The sequence below is a fragment of the Falco peregrinus genome, chromosome 7, assembly GCF_023634155.1.
Source record: "Falco peregrinus isolate bFalPer1 chromosome 7, bFalPer1.pri, whole genome shotgun sequence".
NCBI lineage: Eukaryota > Metazoa > Chordata > Aves > Falconiformes > Falconidae > Falco > Falco peregrinus.
In genome coordinates, this window is record NC_073727.1 from 18691155 (window position 1) to 18708931 (window position 17777).

Genomic DNA, 17777 nt, shown 5'->3' on the forward strand with positions numbered 1-17777 from the left:
TGCCCTTGGGCAGCCAAGATAATGGCAGCATCCTACAGCCCCCTGACAGGGGTCTGAAAGCCTCCCACCATATCCTGGGGCCGGAGATCAGGAACTCAAGCATGACCAGCTCCAGGGGCATCCGGACCAACAGACAACCAGAGAAAATGCTGCAAAAATAGAGTTGCTTTGCAAAGTTTTCCTGGGATTAGTAATCAGTAGTGGGTTTAAGTGATTAGTTCAGCCTTAGTGTACCTGAACACCTGAAGGGGAGAAGAAACCCATCTGCAACCACATTTGGGAGCCCCGATTTGGCTGGGACACCCCACATGCCGGAATCAATACTGACTCTTGTAGTTTTACACTTCGTATCCCAGCTTTTCTCCTTGGTTGGCATGAATTTTTGTGATGCATCCTAATTCCCCACCACCACAAGCCCCCATTGCCAAAACTCTGTGTTGGAGTCGCTGGATCTGGGATGGGGCTGGGGGGAGTCTGTTCCCCAGCCCGAGCCCCCCTCCATGGCAAAACCCTCTGTTTCCTTTGCAATTTTTTTTTTCCCCCAAGGGCACTTTCATAGTAATGCAAGGAGTCCCTCAAGGATCCCTACTGGGATAAACACCAGTATGATAGAATCAGAGACTCATTTAGGCTGGAAAAGACCTTTAAGATCATCGAGTCCAACCATTAACCCAGCACTGCCAAGCCCACCACTAACCCATGTCCTCGAGTGCCACATCTACACGTCTTTTAAACACCCCCAGGGATGGTGACTCCACCACCTCCCTGGGCAGCCTGTTCCCAGGCTGGACAACCCGTCTGGTGAAAAAAATTTTCCTAATATGCAACCTAAACCTCCCATACCTTCAACAATGACCATCATCAATGATGGTAGGGTTGAGGGCATCCTCAGAACATTTTCAGATGACACCAAGCTGAGTGGTGCAGTTGATTTGCTGGAGGGATGAGATGCCATCCAGAGGGACCTTGATGGGCTGAAGAAGTGGCCACATGTGGACCTCATGAAGTTCAACAAAACCAAGTCTTCAAAGGTTCCTTCCAACCCAAATCGTGCTATAAATCTGTGAGTCTCCTCATTTGCCCCTGTGCAAATGTGGACCCCAGGTCTGCTTTCACAGGTGATGGGTGCAACAGTCCATCTGGCACATGGCAGGGGAGTAGCCTCAGATTTTGGGGGCCACCGAGCCCCTAGGGACACACAATTCCTGTTCCGAAGGAAACACCCGCAGGAGAGACACCGGCCACAAGCATGTGGCAGTTTGTGGCCATGGCAAGGCACTGTATGTGTCATGCTCAGTGGGAAATAGATGGGGTCCTCCTGCGCCATCAAGGATAACCGAAGGCAGCACGGCGGTGTGGCAGGACCTTTGAGGCCATGTCCCTCTGCATCTTCTGGGCATCCAGAGGCTGCTGGGTTGGGGGATTTGGGGGCTTTCTTTGCCATGCTGAGGGGGTTGCAAGAGATGGAGTGGCAGCTCTTCCCAGCTGGAACAACCCAAGGCAAGGCCATGCCCCAACGCAGGCTCTGCATGATGAGTGTGTCAGGATCCCAAGTGGCTGTTCTAGCTTAGGGGGGTGATAGAGGACCATGGTGTGAGATGGGGAAGAAACTCAGGTGTGGGTAGCCAGGGCAGTGGTGGTGAAAAAACCTCTGTGGTCTCCCAAGGCTGGTGTGAAGGACACCACCTTTTGGAGGAGCCTAGCTGCGCTCACAGAGCAGGTCTGGTCAACCAGCGTGGTCATGGCTAGATGATGGCCATGGTGGTTACCTGCTTTCAGGATCCATGGTCTCCCAGGCAGCCCTGAGCAGCTGGAGAGAAGGCAACTCAAGGAGTTAAAAAGCCTATGTAGAAAGGGAGTGGGCCTGGGCACAAGCATCTCAACCCAACAGTTTGGGGCCAAAAGCCACCCTTCCACCCACCAAAGCGTTCCTGACATTTCCCCTATGTTTTTAAAAGCTTTTTCTTCTTTTTTTTTTTCTTTTGTTATTCTAAAGAGAAAATAGGTTTCAAAAGTCATATCCAACTGAAAAACCCAAAACATTTGTTCAAAAACAACAAGCCCAGGGACAGTCCTCCGGCGCTGAGTCAGCATGTGGCAGGGTGTGTGCACCAAGGGAGCCAGAGCAGGGGAAGGAGCCACCTGGGCCAATGCCAGCAATGTGCTCGCACACGGTCCCACAAGCCAAGGCCAAAATATTTGCAGACACCCGGGGCTGGCTGTGCTGAATAAACCACTGCTCAACCAGACTGAAGCTTCTTGGGCCACCACAGCCCATGTCCTGCTCGTGGGGACCTGCTGGGTGCCTCCAGGCTCATTTTTGGGGGGTCTCTTGTTTATTTATGGGCTGGCCTCATGTACCTATAGTGGGCAAGGTGGGAGGAGAGGTGGAAGGACAAGAGGAAATGGCCTCAAGTTGCACGAGGGAAGTTTTAGATTGGATACTAGGAAAAAATTCTTCACTGAAAGGGTTGTCCAGCACTGGCACAGGGAGGTGGTGGAATCGCCATCCCTGGAGGTGTTTAAAAAAGGTGTCATTATGGCGCTTAGGGCCATGGGTTAGTGGTGGGCTTGGCAGCCCTGGGTTAACAGTTGGACTTGATGATCTTTTCCAACCTAAATGCTGCTGTGATTGATTCTATTGATTGATTCTAAAGGTCTTACCTTGGCCGAACCGGGCCATGCGGTACACCTCCTCAGCGCCTCGGAAGCCCAGCATCCGGCACACCACATCTCCATCCTTCTTGTCCCAGCCATCGTCGCACACTGTGCCCCAACGCCGGTCGTAGAAGACCTCCACCCGTCCCTCGTGGGAGCCAGAGCCGTTCACCAGCCGAATCATCCCCTCCTCAGCAGCTGCTGGTGGGAAAAGAGAGGGAGGTCAGAGGGGCAGCGTGGTGGCATCTCCAAGTGCTGCCCCTCATCTGCCTTGGTCCACCTTCTGTGCCCTCCCTTTGGCATGCACGGCTGCAGAAAGCACTGGGTGATGGACCCTCAGGAGACCTGAGGACATCCCACCACTGTTGGGTATGGTACTGGAGGGGTCCCATCAAATCCAGGGTTTTGTTGGAGGAGGCTAAGCCTTGCAATGGTTATGCCAAGATGGGAAACCCATTTGCAGCCTAAAAGTGCTGCAGGGAGGGCAGACGCTAAGCGAGGGTCAGTCCTGAAGCCATCAAGGTGAGACCAGAGACAGCACAAGCTTGTGATGAGAAGAGAGACCTGAGCAACCGATGGAAGAAGCGAGATGGCAGCAAAACCAGGGCACAAAGAGTTTCCAAAAGGGACTATGAAAGGGGACAGCAGGTCACGAGGAGGCTCTTCCAGCCTGGAGACAGGACCCCGGATCAAGTCCACACTACCTGGCTGGACCCTGACCTCATGCTTGAAGCGAGAGGGGGCTCACACCAGTCTGAAATGCCAAACTGGGATGAGAGGACATGGCTTATCCTCCTTCCCACCACGGCATTGCTCCCTCCATGCCCAGCTGGCTGCTCAGCCTTCTTCCTCCCATCACCGCCCTCCTGCTAGGCAAGACCGGTATGGTCACCCTTCATCCTTCAGCCAGGGAGAGGCACGGGGCGGCAGTGGTTTATCTGACAGGGGAATGGCCGAGGACCTCAGCTCCAAAAACAAATCACAACGGCTCTTCCTCCACCCGCAGCCAAGGAAAGCCAGCAAAAGAAACACACCACAAACCCTGTTATTTGGGATGAAAAAGGGGTTGAACAGTGAAAAATCACTGTCAGGCAGCTGGGCTTGCTCTGTGACTCACCATGGGCTGGGACAGCCGCCGAGGGTGGAGCTGGGCTCCCCCAAACAACGTTGTATTGCAGCTGCTCAGAGATTTTTGATTTAAAGACATTTTCTGAACGCCAAGGCTCGGGTTTGGTTCTTCCCCCCCACCCCATCCATGCTCAACGACATTATTTCTCCAATGCAAAGATAAATGGGGTTTGGATTGCTGTGTGAAGCATTTCCAGGCAGGCCGAGATCTCCTCCTTGATGACCATCGATGCTCCAGCTCATCTCTCTACATCCCATTCTGGTCACTGGTGGAGAGGGGGTCAAGGGGCTGCGCCCCGCTTCTACACCATCAAACCCACCACCACCACAGCTGCCACTAAAGTCCCAGCAATGCAAAAGGGAACAAAACCTTCTTGTCTGTGATTTTGCCAGTACATGGACCATGGCAGGTTCTCAAGTGATGAATCCAAAAGGCCTCCACCTCACCAAGAGGTGACCATTGCAGAGGGAGTCGCAAAGAGCTGGGTAAAATCTGACACCGGTCCAAGATCTGCTCTAACTCCATGGTGGTGGGACGTTGCGGGCAGTCGTGCTTAGTTGAGGTCTCTTTAGGCACCCTGGCCAACCAAGCTAGTGACCAAGTTGGCCATGGTGGATGAAGCAGGGTCCCAGCCTGCCCCAGTCTCTCGGGGCTGGGGGGTGCAGAGTTAATGGGACATTTAGAGACCAGAGCTGCGTTTGGGACCTGCTGCACAGAGATGCAATGGGTTTTGGCACTGCTGACCAGCTGGGGCCTGCACAAAAGTTGCTTTTTTCATGTTTCAGACTCTGGGTTTTCCCTGGCTTGCTCCCAGCGGGAACAGGGCCACCTCCTCCAATGACCTCCAGAAAGCACAGTCCTTGCTTGGCCTTGGCACCAGCTCATCTCCCACTTCCAGGACCTGCTCAGGTTCAGGCTCAAGAACGAGTCTGGAAAACCCGAGTGTGTTTTACAGGATCTGGGCAGAGCATCAGGTTCACCGAGGAGCCAGGAAACATCTCCTGCTGTCCCTGAACCATCTCGCTGCTATTGTCCACAGCTCTGCTACAGACCTGGAGGGGTGACATCACATCTCAGCAGAGGGGCTCCTTTGGGATGCTGCTGGCTGTCTCCTTCAACCAGTCCCTGCTATCTGGGATGAGGTGTCTCCTCCCAGCCTTCGAGCAGCTTCACCAAGGCAGCTGCCTTGGCTCACCCCAGGGATGGTGTCATCAGCGGGCTGGATGAAGTGACTCTTCTGAGGCAAACATGTGCGCTGGAGCTGTGGACGCTGCCTGGAGCTGCCAGGGGAGCTGCTCCTGCCAAACCAAGCTTGTGCTGGGTCCAACACCAGTGTCCCCTGCTAGGGAGCCAGCCCAACCTCCCTGCTCCAGGCAAGGTCCTGGCCAGGGAAACCCAGGGTCCAGCACTTCTCCACTGCTCAAGTCAAGGTGGCAAGCCACACAGCATCACCTTCCTAGTTCCACATGTTTAGTGACCCTAGGCACCAGCACCTGGGGAGTCCACCTGCCTGCCTGATCTCCGAGCACCATGCAACACTGGGGCTTTGGAACCATCATCCCTCTTGCACCCTGGAGCATCCCAGGGCAGGGGATCCTTCCCTGGGTGCTGTCACCTCATGTCTGTGATGGCTACGGGAAAGAAATAGCTAAATGGAGCATGGAGCCCACCGGCAGGCATAACCCCCTCCATCCACAAAACCATCCTGCTCTGCCTCCAGAGCTGCCCACGTTCCCTGGTGCCTGGAGAACAGGCAGGTGACCGATGGTCCAGGACCAGTTCCCTATATCCAACATCAGGCGGTTGCTCATCCTGTCCAGGACCAGCTCCATATCTCCAACCCAAGCCAGTTGCCAGTCCCAAAGCCCTCATTCCTCCAGCTGTGAGCCTGTTCTCACCCCAGCTCTTCACTGGATGCTCTTCAAAGCCCATGTATGCTGGAAAATGATGACTGCTTCCCCAAGAGGGGGCAGAGATGCACAATCAGGGCACGGATCCAGGCACAACCAAGACATTCACATTAATCAGCAGGGTGAGGGCTGCTAATAAAGCCACAGAACTCAGCCATGTAAGTCCTGGCCACTACCCTTCCACTTAAGCCTCTAATAAGCATTGCTTAGAAGGCTAATAAAAGCTAATAAAACCCAGAAGTCTCCTCCGAAACCAGGGCCAGCTGCCTGTAACATCCCCACAGCCCTGCCCAGCCCAGCCCAGGGCTGTTTCAGTGCCCATGAGCCCTGGGGACTGCAGAAGCTGTGGCCAGAGCCAAGGCTGTGCCCAGGTACTGGCCCCAGCAAGCTGGTGAAGCCATCAGGAGACACACCAGGACCCAAGCAGGTTGTCCACCTTGTTGGGCTGCAGAAGGTTGTTCTAGTTCAGGCCCTCCTAGGCTGCAGCTCCAGAACAGCACAGGAGCATCCCAGCTGTGCTCTCTGCCTGCATCAACCTCCTGCCTGCAAAGTGGCCTGGCCTCAGCCATGTCGGAGCAGGTCTATGGCCCCTTCCCTCTCCAACACACCCAATAAACCCTGAGAGCATCATCCTGTGCATGTGCATTTGTTTTGCTTCAGCAATTACTTCCAAACCCCTTGACCTCCCCCTGGCCCAGCCCCCAGAACCAGCAAAACAGGAAAGGAAAAGCTAAAGAGGAGAAATAACTCCAGGTGGCTGAGAAAACAAGGGCCTGATTCTTTGCAGATGGGCTGAGATATCATCTCCTCCCTGGTAATGGACACCATCTGCCCCTGGTTCCCTGGGCTCCCCACCATCCTCTCCCGCTGCCCCTGCTCTGCTCTGGCCCCTTTGGTTTGGGAATATGGATGCAAACATCAAGTCACCAGGAGGTAGAGGTGGGGTGTGTCTACCAGGACATTAAATAGTGATATACTCCATCATTTGTACTTTGCAGAGGGAAACTGGCTGCGCTTGCCCATCAAGCAGTGGCTGGAGGGGACTGTGGCCCGCAGTCTTTGCTGGGGTGCTGGTGCATCCCACCATGATGCTCCTTGCTCCCCAGCTACCTCTGCTGCTGCTTCCCTTCTAACCCTGCCACATCCTTGCTCTTGCTTGGCACCACTGGGTGTCATGGTGGCTGGCAGCTGGGACCTGGAGCTCCTGCTTGGGTGCCTGAGGCAGGAGGGATATCCTCAGGAAGGCAAGAGGGATGTCCCCAAGGAGGGATGTTCCTAGGGTGGCAGGAGGGATATCCTCAGGAAGGGATGGCTCTAGAGGGGCAGGGGAGATATCTCCATGGAGGAATGTCCCTGGAGAGCCAGGACAGATGTCCTCAGGGAGGCAGGAGGGATGTCCCGAAGGAGAGATGTCCCTGGGGTGGCAGGAGGGATGCCCAAAGCTTTGAGGAAACCCTCAGCATCGCCAGGGGTCTCAGGGACAAGCTCCCTGCACAGCATAGCTGTAGCACAGCAGAGGGTGGGCAGGATCTGGCTCCAGGCTCATTCCCTGGCATTTCTTGGCTTGCCAGCCCAGAAAGCGAACACTGGGGATCAGTGGGCACTTGCTGGTCTTGGCCCCAGAGGAAATCCCAAAGCAATGGCAGAGCTGCTGGGCATGGGAGGTCGGCAGCACATGGTGGCCCAGGTGCCTCCATTCAAACAGGCATTTCCATCTCTAAGCCCTGGAAAAATGCTTCTTCGAGCCAATCCTGCCCTGGGGCAGTGAATGGGAGATGTGTCCTTCCAGGCCTTCATTTCTCTTGCTGCCAGCTCTAGGATGTCCCTGGGTTAGGGATGATGCTGTTTGCCAGCAAAACACCTGTGAGGGTGGGAGAGCTCAGCCCTGAGCTTGATCCTGTTTGTTCCCCGGAAAAAGCAGGCAGTGAAATCTCCCAACCAGCTTCGGGCATCCTCAGTCCAGCCCCATCAGCCTGGCCCAGGATCTCAGCACGCTGATGGCTCCTGGGGCTGCAAAGCAAAGTGCTTCCCCCTGCTTGGCTCTGCCTTAACATCACAACCACTTTCCTCGAGCATTCTCAGTCCTCGCATGATGCTGACATCCCTCCACCCTTCCCGCCAGCTTTGGCTCTTCCTTGCCCCGGCAGGACAAAAGCATGGGACTCAGCAGCCTTGTCCTGGCAGCAACTGCTGCTGTGCTGCCCTCTTGGCAGATGCATTTCCCCTGCAGGCTCCTAACCCTGCAAACACCACCAACACCATGCGCGGAGCACCAGCGAGATGACCAGGAGCAAGAGCTTACCCATGCTGCTGCCACCTCGGTCCCCTTTCTCACCCTTCGGGCCTCGGTCACCTGTGAAAAGAGCAAGCACGGGGCATAAATCTTGTTAAAATCAGATTTTTACTGGATATCCTGCTCTTAAGTAAAGCTGTGTGTCTAGCTCTTGGAGGGCTTTCTCAGTATGGGGAAACTGAAACAGCAAAAGATTTGTCAGCCCCTCTGCTGAGTCCCCAGCCACGCTGCATGGCGATGGCACCCACCTTCTCGCTCCTTTGGCTTCTCCTGGGATGCTTCTTTTTAAAGGCAGAACCAACCCGGCCCTGGGAAAGCACAGCTTCATGCAGGGTTTATCCCATGTGGGGCCAGCTGCTCCCCGGGCTCTATGTGTTTGTATTTCATGCCCAAAGTGGCTCTTTCCCTCTGTATCTGCCAGGGGGGGCCTGCCCTGGGTAACCCCTCAGTGGGGGGCTTGGGGCTGTGCAATACGTCCCTGCTCCCAGGGCAAGGTAAGGATGGGAGGATGGAGAACCCCCCAGAAATCCTCCTGGGGTGCATGTCCCTTAGCAGATGGAGGATGGAGGGCTGGTGGTCCCTCAAACCATCCCACCTACTCTGCTACCCCACCTGCCCTGAACAGCCAAAGCCCTGGCTGCAGGGCAGCAGCAGAGCAGGAATAGAAGAAAGCAAACCCTGAATTTGGGGACGAAAACCCTTATTTGGGGCTAAAACTGCTTCATTTGGCAGGGGTCAGGGACAGGGATGTGGCTTCTTGCAGCCTCAACGGAGCATCGACCCTTCCTGCATCCAGCTGGTGCCTCCTCACGAGTGGATTTGCTGAACCCAAACCCTGACCCACCGAGAAGCAATGATGCCGGGGGTTCAGACCAGCTGGATAAACAGGCTGCCTTCAAAACCACGCCTATTTCCATATAAAAATAATAAGCTCAATAATTATCTGTGTCATGGCTTGGCTTTCCCTGTATCTCGCAAGCACGGGCTGCCTCTGCCTGCATCCCACCACCTCCCTTAACCCCTGCCCCTGCTCCTGGCAGGCAGCAGCTGTGTTTTCCCGTGGTGAGCACCACTGAAAACCATTGTCCTGAGTGGGACCATGGGCTTGGCTTTGCTGGTCCTGGCTTTGCCCCAAGGCTGCAGAGGGAAGGGGCCAGGGAAGGCTCCGGGCTGCTCCTGCCAATGATGCTCCAGGCGAGTCCCAGCCCTGCAGCACAGCCCCGCTTCAATGTATCCTTCTCTTTTGTCTCCGTGTAAGAACAACAAACAACACACATACACACACACGCTCAGAAATTTCTTATAAAATAAAATATTAAAAAAAAAAAAAAAGAGAGACCGCGCAGGAAATTCTTGCCCTTTAACTTGGAGGCTCTGGGAAGGCGAGATTGCTCCCCTGGGCAGCCGCAGCTGTGTCAGATGGAGGAAAGCTGCCTGCAGCCTGCCCGCTGATGGGAACCAGATGACAGCAGCCCCCTGAGCAGCGGGAGAGAGGCCAGAGATGCTGCTCGCCAGCACGTGATGGTACTGGGACACTGGAGCAGCCCATGCTCTCCACCACCTTCCCTCCCCAGCCCCAAGAAAAGGGGGTTGGAAAGCAACAGTTACGATTCTGATGTGTTTGTCCTCAAAAATCCAGCTCTTCTAGAGCAGAAGCACTTTCCCTGCAGGGTCTGGGCTGCATCCTATAGGGCATCCTATAGGAATGATGGAGAGAGGTGAAGGTGGAAAGGTGGAGCTCAAGGGACAGGAATGTATCAGCTGCACTGGTCAGGAATGCTGTGGGCTGAAACTCCTGGAGTGAATAACTGCTGTGTCTTGCTGGTCACAGGAGGTGACAGCAACCAGGACAAGCTGGGGACTTCACAGATGCTGCAGGAGAAGGAAACACTCTTAATGATGGGAGACAACTGTCACAAATGGTTAGAAACCATTCAGAAAAAGACTGAGGCAAAAAAACTTGGCACAAATTGAAACCATACTGCACCGCTGCAAGAGGAACAGGCTGCCCAGAGCAGCTGTGGGTGCCCCATCCCTGGCAGTGCTCAAGGCCAGGCTGGACGGGGCTGGGGGCAGCCTGGGCTGGGGGGAGGGGTCCCTGCCCATGGTGGGGGGTGGGACTAGATGGTCTTTAAGGTCCCTTCCCACCCAAACAATTCTGTGATCTGTTTCTACAAAGTGGCAGGGCTGGCAGAAGGCAGCGGAACCCATGGTAAGATGTCTCCAGATCTGTTTCTACAAAGCGGCAGGGCTGGCAAAAGGCAGTGGAGCCCATGGTGAGATGTCTCCAGCAGCCGGGAATGTTGCGGGGAAAAACAAGGGCTCCTGGCACAAGGCAGAGCAAGACACCCAGCACATCTTCAGGGCCAGATGCTGCTCTCCTGGGAGCCCTGATTCGGGTGTCATTAGCCAATGGAGTGCACCAAGGTCTCCAAAAAGCAGTAGATAGGCTCAGCTTAAGGATGCTGAGCAGTTAAAAATGGGTCCAGGGGCTCTTGAGGAGCAGGAACTGGTTATGAATGGGAAAGGAGGAGCCAGTGCAATGGGAGCTGCTGGAGGAGGCAGTGAGGGCAGCCCCAGGAGCAATCCTGAGATCACCTATGGCCTGGGACGGTGACACCATGCACACCACCGTGCTCTCTGCAGGGCAGCTGGACCTCTCCCAGACGTCACTGGGAACAGCCCATCATGGGAGCTGATGCTGGTTTGGGGTGGGTCAGTGGGTCTAACCCAAGGCACACTGTTCTGGGTGTGCTTCCACTTCCCATCCCTGACCTGCACTGCTGCGCTAGGTTTAAGCTGAGTTGGTTTTTTGCTCTTTTTTTTTGTTTTGTTTTTGGGTTTTTTTTAGTTTCATATACATCTGGCAGACGAAAGACCCTTGAAAAGAAAGAAGCACTTTATGGACGATGCCAACAGATTCACGAGGGTGCTTTAAAACACATCCCAACCCCTGTGCCTTGTGCTTCCCTATCCGCCTTGGCTTCTCCCATGCAGTCCTCCAAGTCCCTTTATTTCCTTGCTCTCCTGGAAGGCTTTTCTCCTTCTTTTCTCTTTCCCCCCCCTTCCTGTCTCTCTTTTCTCCATAGAAGCTCTTTGATGAGCAGAGGACAGCCCCTTTGGTGGCAGAACTTGCTGACTTCACCCTGAGGTCAAGCCCAGCTTCCTGAGGTATCAGGGCTGGAGAGCATCCCCAGCTGGGGGCATCCCTGCGAGCTGGAATGGAGAGAGCCTTGGGGCTGGGACAGAGCCCATCAGTTCAGGAGAGCCCCTCATTGGCATCACTGCTGGTCCTACCAGGAGGTCCTATCCAGTGCCTTCACTCAACAAGTGTCAAGGTTTTGCTCGGCCATTTCCCACAGGAGGTGAATCGGTGCAGTTCCAGCTGTTCTTCTGGACTGTGCACACAATTCTGGCACAGACACTGTGACAAGTGACCCTCAGCTCTTCCCATGGCAGAAGCTTGGACCCCACCAACGTCCTGCTCCTGGGCATCACCTCTGTTCCAAAAATCAGTGCTTCTGAGAGAGGCGGGGCACAAGACCTGCATAGCTCATGGGAAAGGATGTCACCAGAGGAGGGTGGAAAGAGCTCCTGGGTGTGCAGGGTGAGGTGGACCACCATGGTCTCGCAGGAATCCCCAGGAGAAGCTGCCAAATCCCCATCTTCACAGGCAGAAAGATGTTCTGCCTTCAGCAACATGCCAGAAAACCTCCTCCTTGCTTACACATGGTATTTAGGAAGGGGACTTCTCTTATTGCCCTGAATTTATCTATAAATTAGCCATCCTTACCATGGCTCATTTACTGCTGTTTCCTCCTGAAAGTGTTCCCTGCATGATGTTCTCCACAGAAGAGTGAAGATGACTGATGTATACTCACTTTCCAGAATAATTTTCCTCATTTGGAAATGAGGAAAATAATACTCCACTGGGGTAATTTTGAGGGAAAATGCATCAAGGATAGGAAAATATCAACAAGGGAAAATACTCAGGACTCTGCTGCGGAGAGGACAAGCTGTCCCTTGACCAGGTCAGACCATCACTGTGAGACGGTTTGACCTGGGATTTTCGGTGAGGAGGCTCAGATGCTCCCCACCCCAGGACAGGCTGCATTTCCCAGGGAACCAATAGCTCTCTTGTGCTCAGAAGAAAGTCATTATAGAAGTGTAAGACTAGTGCTGCAGAAAAACAGGCCTTTACTTAAAGCCCGGTTTTGGACCATTGCCTGGCTCTGTCTGTTTCCTATAAATTTCAGAGAATCCCATAAACCATAGAAATTCAGTGCTTTCTGCCAGTGTGGTTTGTTATTTAATAGAGAAGGGGTTGGATGAAACCCTCTTATCTGAGCACCCCTGACCTCCAGGAGGTGGGAAACAGGGGCTGTAGTTTGGGGCTTCCTTCGTAGGGGACACATCCAAGCCCTGGAGATGACCTCCATCCACATAGGCCAGTAAGAGGAGGTGGAGGGCAGGACCCCTGTGCGGATGCTGGGCTCTGGTGGGACCTAGAGGTGGTTCATCCCTCCAGAGAGAACACCTGATGGCTTGGCCACTGCAGAGTCATTCTTACCCCAAACCAAGGATGCCTCTGAGAAATGCATGAGGAAGAGGGTGCATCAAGGCCACAGCCGGTGGAGCCCTGGAGACAGCTTAATCTTCTTCAAGCCAAGAGGCCTCCTCAGGTACAGGGATTACTCTATACCAATGAAAGGATGATAGCTAGAAGCAATGCACCAAATGGCAAAGGTCCATCAACGCTTCGGCATGTCACCTGACCCATCATCTCCCAAAACCAAGAGCAGAAGTGCTTCATCTCCCTGGGGAAGGGGCCTTGAGATGCAGACCAGCTTTGTGGAAGGGTCACCAGGCTTGGGGAAGTTGATGTTCTGCTACTGTGGTGTGCCCACAGCTTTCCCCCGAAGGCAGGGCTCTGCTGGGGGTGGTCTCCACCACCTCCTGGGCTGGTAAGTACTGGAGAAAGGCTTCAGCCTCAGGGTTGTGTCTCCAGAGAGCTCCTTGGTGGAGCTGTGATGCCCACCATGGGGTTTGTTAACACATCTCAGCACTGACCCAGCACAGCAGCTATTAACGTATCTGTCTTAGGGGTGGAAATGTGATGCAGGAGTCCATCAACCTCCTCCCTCCAGAAGGGACACATTCCCCAGGGATGTGTTTTGCAGAACAAACCTGGCATCAGGGTTTGGTCCTCTACTGAAGCCCAATTCAACCGGCCCAGGCTCCCTGGGATAATTTGTTTGTCTAATGAGTGCTTGGCACCGGCCAGTGAGAAAAGCCCACTTTCCTCTGCTCCAGGGAAGGAAAGGAAACTGCGGTCCCAAAACATGTTGTGGTTTTGGTTGGCGGACCTCGGCGTTTGATGCGCTGCCAGGAACATTTCGGCGCCGATGTCTCCCTTGCGTTAGTATCCAGGGGCTAGTTTGACCTCCTGCAGCATCAGACCAGGCGTTTTCATCCTGCAGCTCCAAGTCCCGCACCCCCACAACACGACATTGCAATCCTGGAGGCCAGAGTTATCTCCAAAAAACCCAAGAGACAGTGCTCCAAAACAAGCATGAAACGCTGGTTTCTCTGTTCCTGCAGCACATAGGGCTCTGTGCCCCACTGGCAGCCTCTGCTTTGGTGGGAGTGTGGAGACTTGCCCCAGCCACATCAGCCCAGAAACCCTGGGCTTCCAGTTAGATGGGGTGATGGAAATAGCACCCAGCAATGTCCTTCAAAACTACACGGCCCTGCATAAATATCATCTAACCAGTCATGTGGCCTGGAGAGCCATCTCCAGCAGCTAAGGGGACCCAGGTGGTCAGCTCGTACCTGGACTGGGGTGACTGGGAGAGTGGTGGGCTGAACAGAGCCATTGTGTCAGTAGGGTGGGTGATCACAGAAGTGATGGCTCAAGGGAAAGAGGACCAGATGGGTGCTAATCTTGCAGGCAACCTTCTTGCCTTGAGCTGCAGCTCTGGGAACTTCACGCTGCTCCCTCACTACAGGAGGTGGCCACTGGCAACACCTCATCTCCTGCGTCTTCTTTCTGCTTGGACCTAAAGCTTGCTGGGGCTGCACCGGGAGGCACTGGCACTGGGAGGTGGATGGCATATTTCTAGGAAAGGTCCTTCTAAAGTCACCACAAAGTGCAGAAGGGATAAAAGATGTGCTCCTGCCCCTAGACTGCAAGGGGCTTTCTGGTGGCATGCAAGATACAGAAGATGGCCACTTCTGTGGCTACCACATGTGAAGGATGAGCCACCAGAAATGATGTGGAGGTCTCACGCCAACCCCTGCCCCTGGCAACAACCAGCACTTTGGAGGACATACAGGAAAACTGGATACCAGCTCTAGCCAGCTCACCAGCGTGATGCCAAGTTTGCAGACAGAGCACAGAAAGACATATAAAGAGGACATTTTCCTTCAGCTTTCACACATGCAATTCACACAAGGAGCTCAGTGCATGAAAACGAGAGCTTGCAAGATGAATAACACATGGGACCTCCAGAAGCACAGCAACACCTGCTGCCTGGAGTGCTGCCTGCAGGGGCTCCGGGCATTTTCCAGACACAGACACTGGTCTGTGGCCATGGCCTGAGGTCCTGGTGGCCAGCGTGGCCACATCCAAGGTCAACATCATCCATAAGCATGAGATGAGGGGAATACACCATTTTGGCCACTGGTGACCAGGGCAGGCTGCAGGCAGGGCAGCTCTGCCCAGGGTGGCGCACCTGCCTTAGGGTGGATTCTTCCTGCCTCCCCCTGCCCACAAGGCATTTGGAGGCAGAAAGAGCATGTTTTAGGATTCTCCATCCCTTTTTAGGTTGCAGCGTGGAACTTCTTTTAAAAGGTCTCCTGGGACAAATCCATCCTGCTAAATAGATGCATGGCCACTTCCTACACCCACAGCTTCTCCCTGCTCTTAGCCAGGGTGTGGTGAGATGCTCCAAAACCACAGAGAGACAGGAAAGGTCACCAGAAAACAAACACAAGGCTATTCCTAAAACCCTGTTGGAGTCAAGCACGTGAGGGCAGCCCAGCAGGTCCCCACAGGGCTCTGGGGAGGGCTTAGTGCAGGCAGCACTGTCCGCCTGCCTGTGCTGAGCCCCACTACATGGCAGAAGCATCACAAACCCAACTGGTTTGCCCCTCTCCCTTCAAGCCCGACTCTCTCCACCTCTGTGTCTTGGTGGAAAGATCTCGGTGCAGAGGTTGCTTATGTGCATGCGCCCAGCTCAGCAAGATTTCCTCTTCCCCCAGGAGCTCCAAGTGGGTCCCAAGCCAGAGGACCCACCACTCTCACACCCATGACCAGTGTCTCTGTCCCTTGTCCCAGTGGTCTCCAGAACCAGTTTGCTGCCCAGCAAGCCCAGCCAGACCCCACGACCGACCCGGGAGCATGCACAGAGGCTGATCCTTACCTTTGAATCCCCGCATCCCCACTGGACCCGGAGGGCCAAGGTCTCCTTGGTCACCTTTCAAGCCACGTGGTCCTGGTGGTCCTCTCTCCCCGGGTAGCCCTGGGGTGAGGACAAAGATGCAAAAATGACCCTGTTGCAGCAGAGACCTACACAAACCAGATGTGTGCACGCACGTGCACACACACACACACACAGAGCAGACGTGCCAGCAGATGTGCCAGCTGGTCTCTGATTCTTTGCCAGGACTTTGGGACTATCAGGAGACACCTGAAAGTCCACCTCATCCTCTCTTTCTGCCCCTGCCCCTGGATACAGGACCAATTTAACCCATAGACAGGCTGGTGCTAATGCAGCTCTGAGCATCTTAAAGGTCAGATTAAGGTAACTGGGCTCCAGAGTTGGGAGATCAAGGAGGAAATGCAAAAAGCCAGCATGGAGCAGAGACTCCCAAGGAGGCATGATGTGCCCAGCATGAGTGGCAGGTCCCTTGCATCCATGCACACTGACCAGGTGAGTTTGCTGTTTATTGGAGAAGGGTTTGGACTAAAACCCTTTCTTTGAGCACCCTGACCACCAGGAGGTGGGAAATGGGGGCTTTACTCTGGGAGCTTGGGCTCCCTTTGTAGGGGACAAATCCAAGCCCCAGAGATGAGCTCCATCCACGTGGGCTAGCAAGGGCAGGTTGAGTGAGGGACCCCGTGCTCTTGGTGGGCTCTAGTGGGCTCTGGGGGTGGTGGTCCCACCAGATCAACCCAGCAGAGCCTGAGCCTAAGCCTGAGCCTGAATTTGGATTAGTTCCAAAGCTCCTTGGGGAGAAGCTCCTCCAGCACCCCAGCTCAGCCCCTTGCCTGGCACGATGCTGCTGGTCTCCCCTGCCTGTGTGGTGGGAGCCCTGGGTTCCCTTGGCACTGTGCCATCTGCCCCTCCTGGGCTGGGCTTTTCCAAACTTAGTCATATTTTTCTCTGGTTTAAGAGGAGAAAAAAGCTGCCAGGAGGAATTTGGGCACCAGCTCTAGTGGACATGGTCTGGGGATTAATGCTTTCCCTCCTATGTCCAGGCAGCACGTTGCCTCCCTCCCAGGTGGGATGCTGCAGAGTGTCAGGACCTGGCTTTGTATTTGGGTAGACGAGCTAGGGAAAAGGCAGGATAGTAGATTCGCTGGGAAAAAGGGGATTTACCAGGGATGCTTTACAATGCCTGGCTGCACCTGAATCTGACCTTACATCCAAAGGGCTGGTGCTGTGACCACATCCAGAAAAGCACCAGAGAAAGCAAGACAAAGACTTAAAAATAGTGGCCCTTTCAGCAGCTCTTCCTGAAGGTGAACCCTCCAGAGATTGTTTTGTTTTCTGTTTAAATAAAAAAAAAAAGAAGAAAAAAGAAGGAGAAAAAAAAAAAAAAGGAAAGAAGCCAGACAATGTATTTCTGATGCTTGTTACACCCAAGAAAAACAGCCATGAATCTGTCAACGCAAAAAAATATAGCCGTCGGTGAAACGAGCACGGGCAGCCAGCGCTGAGAAGGGCTTTGGGAGAGCGATCCGGTTTCCAGGCTGGCTCTGCCGCGCTTGGCTGGCCCTGCTGCCCACCGGGGAGCAGGGAGAAAAGGTGGACCAAAACGTGAGGTTTTCAGCCCAGCTCAGTACCAGCAGCTGAGATGCGCAGCGCTGAGGTGCTGAATCTGGCTCTGACACCGATAGTCCTACGTGGATCATGTCTTCAGCGGTCAAAGTGAAGCCAGGGCTGGACACCCTCTGGGATGGAGAAGATCCGTGCCTCAGGCAGGATCAATTGGCAAGAGGCTCCCGGGGACAGAAAGCCCTCACCAAAGGGGATCCTCCATCACCTCTGTGCCATCACTGGCTCCTGGATGCTAAACCAGTATTTCTAAGGTTTGATTTAAAATTAGAAAGGCTGAAGCTGAGTCCTGTTTCTCGGAGTGGGGGGCATCTTCTGTTCTTTTTCTAATTGCATTTCTCTCAAAAACAATAGTTAGAATTAAGAAGTGGGGGAAAAATGGCATTCTTTGCATTCAAAAAAGTGTCCTATGAAAAGCCTCAGAGCTGCAGCCGGTGGCTGAGTCACTCCTGCCAGGCTGGAGGGACCCCATGCTGGGTCCCCATGTGCTGCCAGGGGGGTGCAGGCCATAGGGCCAGCCCTGGTGCCTTGTAAGGGCTTGGTTTTAGAGACCACAGGGTGGTGGCCAGGTTCTGCAGGAACCTAGGCTGGGTGGCTGTGTCAAAGGAGCCTGGGGGCATCAGCCTACAGGTGATGGACCCTTGCGGCCTCTCGCTGTTCTGGGGCCAGCTGGGAGATGAAAGAAGCTTTTTGCCACTCAAGACTGGCAGTCTGGCAGGAGATGG

General features: G+C 54.3%; 1 protein-coding gene across 2 annotated transcripts in view; it reads right to left on the reverse strand.

Moving 5' to 3' along the window:
- The window catches only part of SCARA5 (scavenger receptor class A member 5), a 42559-nt gene that overhangs the window by 639 nt on the left and 24143 nt on the right, over positions 1–17777 (reverse strand). The window contains exons 6-8 of one of the 2 annotated variants that reach the window (XM_027785547.2): positions 15415–15513; positions 8000–8050; positions 2665–2856 (exon numbers count right to left, since the gene is read on the reverse strand). In XM_027785547.2, the coding sequence (XP_027641348.1) occupies positions 2665–2856; positions 8000–8050; positions 15415–15513 (342 nt within the window). Of the gene's footprint in view, positions 1–2664; positions 2860–7999; positions 8051–15414; positions 15514–17777 lie in introns of both variants that reach the window. The other variant, XM_005236660.3, reaches the window with a different exon arrangement.